This window comes from Crocodylus porosus, unplaced genomic scaffold, assembly GCF_001723895.1.
Source record: "Crocodylus porosus isolate Cpor-Errol unplaced genomic scaffold, CroPor_comp1, whole genome shotgun sequence".
Lineage (NCBI taxonomy): Eukaryota > Metazoa > Chordata > Crocodylia > Crocodylidae > Crocodylus > Crocodylus porosus.
This window is the reverse complement of record NW_017728886.1, coordinates 1,358,937-1,366,903: the sequence shown is the minus strand read 5'-3', so window position 1 is coordinate 1,366,903 and position 7,967 is coordinate 1,358,937. Positions and strand designations below refer to the sequence as shown.

General features: G+C 41.7%; 1 protein-coding gene across 1 annotated transcript in view; it reads right to left on the bottom strand.

The window, feature by feature from the left end:
* The window catches only part of FAM188B (family with sequence similarity 188 member B), a 96,238-nt gene extending 89,452 nt beyond the window's left edge, over positions 1-6,786 (bottom strand). The window contains exons 1-4 of the mRNA XM_019529100.1: positions 6,544-6,786; positions 4,644-4,763; positions 4,043-4,248; positions 227-485 (exon numbers count right to left, since the gene is read on the bottom strand). Coding sequence (XP_019384645.1) covers positions 227-485; positions 4,043-4,248; positions 4,644-4,763; positions 6,544-6,606 — 648 coding nt within the window. The 5' untranslated portion in view covers positions 6,607-6,786. The remainder of the gene's footprint in view (positions 1-226; positions 486-4,042; positions 4,249-4,643; positions 4,764-6,543) is intronic.
* Between the last annotated feature and the right edge of the window lie 1,181 nt (positions 6,787-7,967).

Here is a 7,967-nt window from a genome sequence, read left to right as displayed (position 1 = left end):
TGGATGCTTCTCTTGCTGGGATCCTATGACCCCAGCTGACTTCCTGCCCTTTGGGCAGGGGGCTGGACTCGATGATCTCCCAAGGTCCCTTCCAGCCCTAATGTCTATGAAATCTATGAAATCTATGAAAAGCAGTCTTTCTGTTATGTTAAATAGCCATCTCACTGAATATGTTAATCCTTAGTATCAATCAACTGTTTTATATATTCAGGTATTGAAAAATCACCTCTTGGGAACTCGCTGTTGGTCCAGCCATCATTCCTCTGAGGATAAGACTAGACCTAGACCTTTGCTTCTCTTTCATTGTGGTCTTCATCTCCTCTGAATTCCTTATTATTTTTAAATCCTCCATGCTGTTTTTAAATTTTTTATCCCCTTCAGAGAATAAGCTACTACTTGGACTTATTCCAGTGTTGGATTTCTCACTTTTATGATGATGACTCCTGGATGGAATGACTTTATCAAGCAGGTCATCAATCTCACATCTATAAGGGGGAAAAAAGGAGCATACATTCAAGAAATAAAATGATATGCAAATACTATCAATAAAAGATCATTTACTATAGCAGAGTTACATGGTAGGAGTAATCAGCAAAATGTCTAGCAACATCTCAAAATATCTACATATAGCTTTTCAATATTTAAACAAGGACCTGTTTATATTATTAATTCATGTGAATTATACAGGAAATAACATGCTAAGAAGAATGTTCATTCCTTCATCACTTGTCCTGATTTTCTTATGTGATGTAAGACCGAATGATTTTGAGATACAGAAAAAAACAGTTTTACAAGTGTTTCCTTCCTACATATTATTATTCTAGGAAGAAAGCATGGCGCCTTATAGACTTACTTGCTCAGAACGGCATGAATTTTCATGGGCTCTAGTCTATGGTAGCACCTGACAAAATAGATGAAAGCCTATGAAAGCTTATGCCTCTCTGGACAAGCTAGCCTATAAGATGCCATACAGTCTAACTTCAGACTAACACTGGGTACATCTACACATCGCCCTACAGCAACGTAGCAACGCACTACGTCGCCGTATGGCATGCTACAGCGACGTAGCGGTTGCATGGGTCTACACATGATCACTAGCCACATCACTGTAGGAGCACACTCTCCACTTACAAGGTACTGGTACAGGGACGTGGCAGGGAAATCTAAGCGTGCACCACCTGTATGACACAGCATGGGTGCTTACTGCGTCATGCTTTACTACTTCCAAAAGGACGTGCTAAAGCATGGTGCCATAGCAACGTTGCTGTATGGCGACTTGTAGATGTGCCCATTGTTAACTACCGCTCCCCATTATAATTTTGAGAGACCTGAGATTTTTGTATACCTTGGTTATACTGCTCTCCAAAAGGTTCTCTGACTCCTTATTGAATCACAGGATGTCTAAACACGCTGGAAGAGTTGTGGTACCCATATTTTAGAAAAGAAATGTGTAGGTTGCCTAACTTTTGGTAAAAACAACTCCACAGAAGCCAGCGAGGACTACTCAGAAAGAAGTTAATTCAGGAGGAATCTGGTAGTGCTGAGGTCATGTAGCCACTATGGTCCAGGTAATTTGTGAGAGGCAATTATTTTTTGTGGGTGATATCTTGTATTGGACCAACTGCATAGTTGGGATAGATTTGGAAAAGCTTTCTAGGTATTAATATATGCTTCCTTGCGTCTCTGGGAGAGAGGCAGATGGACCAAGGGCTTTCTGTAAATAAAAGCCAAGTACATCAGGTTTTTATTACACATCTTGTCTGTTGGCTACCTGATAATTTATTTTATGTCCTCATTTTATTCACCCAAGAGTCCTTGGCCCATCTACTGTTTAGTCCTGCTATGCCCGGTTTTTTCCCCAGAGTCCCAAGGAGCTGTACTGTGATACCGAAATTCAAAATATATGCCAACCACACTATTGGTCCAAAACAAGTTATCAACTACAAGAATTTTGGCCTCTCACATAAGGAGAAAGTAGTGGCTCAACTCAATTCAATAGCAACACTATTGACGTTGCTAGAGCCAAGATTTTTCTCCACGAGCTTAGCTGATGCCACATGATTCACAGGAAAGCATAACAGCCCATTAAGCTCCCTGTCCCATTGTGCCATACCACAGAGGACATTAAAAGGGGCGCAATAGAGCTCCCTTGTTTTTTCTTGCACTTTCTTTTCCCCAAATCCGTAGTAAAGCCTTCTGCCCTGTCTGCTTATTGCAAGGCCTTTTCAGTACAGCCAAGTCCAGGCTGTATCAAGTTGCAGAAATCATGAGATTGTCTCAGAAAGCACTGGTGGCGGAAGTGGGGAGCAAGCCTGTAACATAACAATACAAGCCTTCATGCTTGTTCTGAAACACCTCCTGGGTTTAAAGCATACAGGGTGTGTTTATCAAGGGCTAAAAAAAAAATCCCTTTTTTATTGAAAGGGAACATCATAGCATCACCTCAGCCCAGGAGCTCGCCTCACCCTTAGGCAGAGATGGAGCAAGTCCCCTGGGAGCTGCAGTGAACTTGTTCTGCCCCCACCCCTAGGCTGTTGGGGTGCTGCCAGCTGCATAGTGCAAACCCCTTAATTTCTCAAGCTGCCCCCAGGAAAGGGGCAATTCAAGAGTGGGCAGCGAGCAAGATCAACCCCCTCTCTGCATCCCCCAGAACAGGGGCTGAGCTATGCGTGCGTGTGCGTATCTCTTTAAGAACGCAGCGTCCCACTTCGTTCTCCCCCACTCCCCCTACAGGGAAGCACTGCGCATGCCCAAGCTTTGGAGGCCCAGGACCACAGAGTTCCACAGAGGGGCTGAAGGAAGAGCGGTACACCCTTTCACTTCCTGCGGCCGGCGCCACTCTGCCTCGGAGCGGCCTCTCACTAGTCACGCATTCCCCCTTTTCCTGGAGCGCGTGTGCTGCGCTGCGCATGCGCGGCGCTGGCGAGTCTATATAAGGCAGAGCGAGGCGGGGCACGTGGCAGTGGAGGTGGGTGCTGTGCAGAGGCTGTGACTTCCGTGGTGCAGCACGCAGGGGTTCAGAGCTGATTTCATTAGAGGGTAGAGAGTGATAATTAATTAGAGCAATATTCACTTTAAAGAAGGAATAATTAGAACGACTTCCTTTAAAAAAAAAAAAAAACATGGGGTTGCACCAGGCTGCCAAGAACTGCAGCAGTTCATGCCTCTGGCTGCTAGTCTTGCAGCAGGGCTAATCAAGGCATTATTTTAGTGCCTGTGGATTATTGGAAAGCTGCTGCAGGAGAGTCCAGGGCTGCTTCAGCTGGCTTGGGTGCACGGCTAGGTGGTCATCCGGGGCTTGCAAAGGCAGCTGGTCTCTTCCTTATAAATGGGAGGAGGATTTTTGATAAGCCTTTGACAACATATGTATTTTTTAAAAGCTCTATGAATTTTTGCCTGACTCCGATCAATGAATATGCTTAACCACGTGATGAGTTTGTTAGCTAGGTATATAGACATCTGTGGATAGGAATAGTGCAGTGTAAACTTAGTGTGGTATATAGACGTGCAAGCCATGCTTTTTTATACTTGTTTCATGTACTATGTTAGCTATATACATTAGCTCACCCAATTCTTGTTCAACTGTTTATAGCTACTTCAAGTGGCAGCTATTCACATTCAACACTCCCACCAATCATATAACCTCATACATGCATGGGTATTAAGGTTGGAAGGGACCTCATTAGATCAAGTCTGACTCCTTGCCCCAGCCAGGAAAGAGCACTGAGGTCAGATGATAACGTGTAATTTAATTGTGTCTTGCATGATTTAAGTGAGTAAAGCTAATACCATCACATGCTACGAGTGCAGCAGCAGAAGGTGCAGTCAAGAGCACCACGCAATTTTAAAATTTTTTTAGCATTGGTCCTACTGGTTTTCCTGCACTGATGGCAGAATGCTATTGATAATGTGCAGCTATCTAAAGTTGCTTGTCCTGTGTAGCTAGTAAAAATGCATGCAGTCTGAAGCTGGGGACTCAATCTGCATCCTTAGAACCTGGGAATAATTGTAAGTGTTACACTAAAGGCAAAAAGGAGACTACCTGTAGGCTTCAGTTTTACTTGTTTTGGACCTTGTTGTATTCCCACGCATGTCATCTTCAGAGTAGTCTGCTGTGCTGAGTATGGAGGTTTTATTCGGAGGTAGTGATGCCACAGAATTTGGAATGATGCTAGTCATGCTTCCAAAATGTTCAAGGAAATAGTTCGTCATCATTTCTAGAATTGTTTTCAGTGGGTTCTCCTTGGCCTGTTGGGAGGGGGAAGATTAAATACATTTTATAAAAATAGAAATGAAGCATCTAGATTTTCTTAGTTAATATCAAGCTTTTAAAAGCAAAGTGTCAAGCAGAATTAAATACATGGATATTTTGAAATATAGGGAGCAATACATGGATTTAACAGGACAGTAACTGGCAAATTCCAGTGGCCACTTGCTTGAAGTGTTGGTGAACTATGTTACAGGATCAGGAAGAAATATCATATCGCAAAGCATGAACTGAATAACATAATCAGGACCTCTGCAGAAGCATGAAGAGTTCATTTTCATCTGTCCTTATTTCATTACCATTTTCAGCACAGTTGAAGATCTAAGGCTGTGACCCTATAAGGCCATTGGTCTGGTACAAAACTCAATTTTCTTACCTTGTTTTCTTTGTACAGAGACTGTATATGGAGAATATTTCTGAGTTCATTCCTGTTATTGATGCTAAGAGCAGAGCGTGGAAATTCCTGGTCCATGGTTGCCATGGTCTTTTTTAAACCCTTGAGAGAGAGAAGAAAATGCTGTTTTAGATGCACTGCAGCAGACAGCATAAACTTTAAGTGCTATTCTCTAGTTTGGATTTAATCTTAAAACTTGTTTGTTTTAAACCACGTTTTAGGTTCTCATTTTTTTCCTTTATGCTTACATTGATACTGCTCAGCAGCTGAATTTAAAATTCCACTTACATGTTGAGCAGAGAAGCCTGCTAATTGCTACATAAGCCAAAGCAAATCTCAGTCTTATTGTGTTGAGCTCTCCTTTCAATTGTAAACGGATATATTTATATTACTGATCAACCAAGTTTGACTAAATACGTTACGTATACCTGTATCCTAAACTTTTCAAAGAGGCAACTCCCTAAAAACAGGCTGGAAACATACTTTGGAGAACTTGAGCCACCTGTAAGGGTGAATTTTGAAGAAAATAGCAGCTTGCAAAAGGTTCAGATGTTCAAAACTTTTTCTACAGATGTATCTGAAACCATTTTGTTTTATAGTTTATACACTTGCCCAGGTTCTTTTAAGAGCACGGAAAAATTGAAGTCTGTGGTCAAAGGTCAATCCACATGATTTCACTTTAAAGATGTCCAGAAAGTGACCCTTTTTTTTTTTTGTTTTGTTCAGATTGTTACTATGTTTTCCAGAATTATGTTTACTATTAGCGAGGTGTAGTGCATTGAGCCATGTTTCAAAATTTGCGGGGGAGAACTTCAGTGTTTTTAATAGGGTTAAACTGAAAGCTTCACTAAACCCACCCAAACCATCAAAACATACACCTCAAAACAGTCTGGTTTTCTTGGTTTCCTAATCACCAGAAACTGGATCGCAAGTTGTGTGTGCTTCAAAGCTGAAAGCTCAAACGACAGTGCTACCAGCTTCAAATACTACATTTGCGTTTAAACGTTACGTGCATTTTTTTTCCTTAAACCTCAGTACAACATTGCAGTGAACTATGAGATGCTTAGTTTGGGGTGAACCAGGGAGAAGTTGAACTTTAAAAAAGAGTAAAGCAGATTACGCATTTGTAGGAAATGAAGTTCCTATTCCTGCAAATGGGATTTATTTTTAAAAAATCCATCAGGCTTCAAGATGCATGTAGGGGTGGGATTTGCTAATGAATAATTGCAGGACCTATAGTTCTGAGTTTAAATGCATCTTTAAGGAATGCCACTTTTAAAAAAACAAAACTATTGCAGAAATAGCTTTCTTTTGTATCTTCGTTCACAGCAGAATGAAATCAGAGACTGTGAAAAAGGTGCTGCGAGAAGAAGCTTGATCACATTTTACCAATACAACTGTGTTTAAATTGCCATTTTATAAGAACTCATATTTACTTTTGTGCTAAAGTACTTTTGTTCTCAATCTAAGGTGTCACTTTTAAAGCATAATTATTAATAAAAAGTTGTGTTACACTTTTTGCTTCCTCATCGGCAATCTGAATTTTTAGAGGCATCAATAGATTCAAAAACAGTCCTTTTCAGCAAAAGATTTCTTTTTCACTATGCAAACGTTGTTGGGGGTTTTCCCCCCCCCCCTTTCTTTCTTTGAAGGTATCTGTTGTATTCCAAGTGTTGCTGTTAAAGAAATGCTTTGTGGGAAATGTAGTCTCAAGTCTCTCGATTTCTGATGGCTGGTATTAACAGTTCAAAGTAAAATTACCGGCACACTGGAAAACAACCTTGGCGCTCCCCTTGCAGCATCTCAAGCCCTTAGGTGGCCAGGTTATTTTGTTAACCTTTCAAAGCTCTTATTAACTGGAGTAAAAGGAGACAAATTTTACCTTTCTACTGAGAAATTCTCTCACCACAGATGCAGCGACCTCCTCCACAAAGCAGTTATCCATTTTTATCCCGAAAGGCACAGGGGGTGATCTGTACTTGATCTGACATGAGTCAGGCAGGTTGTCCCTGCTCTTCCACCCGGCCGTTAACTACAAGCGTGCCCGGAGCGGAGGGCTCAGGTTGCAGCCCGCCCCGTGTTGTCAGTTGCAGCGTCATGGCTCTGTTGCCACAGAGACGATGTCATAAAGAGGTGGGGAGCTCCTCCCCCTAAGAGGAAGTTGATAGATTCTCCCAAGAAATCCTGCAAGCGGCTGTGTCCAGTGATGCAGCTCATGCTTGTGTCACAACGTGAGGGTGCTTTTAAAAGCCATGTCCTGGGACGTGAATTCCAGAACTTTTGGTGCAGCTGGGCAGCATTTTTAAATTAAATGGCTGCAATTTGTCCATTCATTCTAATGATGGCTTCAAGATGCATGTTTAGAAGCCAGTTTTTAACAGTTTTATATGATCGTAATTGAAATCTGTTGTAAGTGGCATGGGACTTTGGTTCCTTTCGATTTAGGCAGGTTAGATCCTGAAGTACTGTTTTATTATCTGTAATGCTGGATGTTCAGCTATTTTTCGGTGCTTCTTCTTGCAAAGATCATAATGACTGGAGTGAAATGGGACTTTTCCTTTTTTTTTTTTTTACTGAACTTGCAACAACTTAATCCTTGCAGGCAGTCTCCAGAATACTGCTTTTGGGGGTTTTGTTTGTTCCTTCTGGGCATTTTGCTGATTCATATCTTCTCCAGGTCTGCAGTAACCAGCATGCTTGCTCCCTGCCATGTATTGAATGTCTTGAATTTCTATGTTGCTGTTTTTTAATGTTGCATTTGCTGCTTTATTTCTCAAACATCCGTTATAAAATATCAAACGGAGTAAACGTTGTTCTAGCTTAATTCACCTTCAAGCCTTGTGCTAGGTAGTCCTCCTTTGCTGTTTTGTTTTTCTAGTCTTTCAGTAATTCCCTTACTTTTCCCTCCATGAGCCCTTCCAGTTGTCTCTTTAAGCCTTGGGAACACACACATCTGTCCCGTGACCTGGTAGCCTCGAGAGGGAAAGATTTCAGGACTTGCAAAACAAGGAGCAGTCTCACCTCCTCCAGTTGGATAGCTTCGCATTAGGAGTTCCTAAAAGGAAAACAATTACTCCCCCACTGTCCCAATTTTTTTTAAGGTTTCTCTTGTTATATATGCAGCTTGACTTCAGCATATACACCAGTGGAGAACACTTACTGCTTTCTAAATGCCACTGTTTCATGCGGGCAGGACTGGTGCCCCCTAAGTTTCAGTAGCATAACTAGGGGTGCTTGTCCATGGTAGCGCTTTTCCTACGTACACATGACAAATCAGCATTTCACTAGCTTAATAGAGTCTGAAGA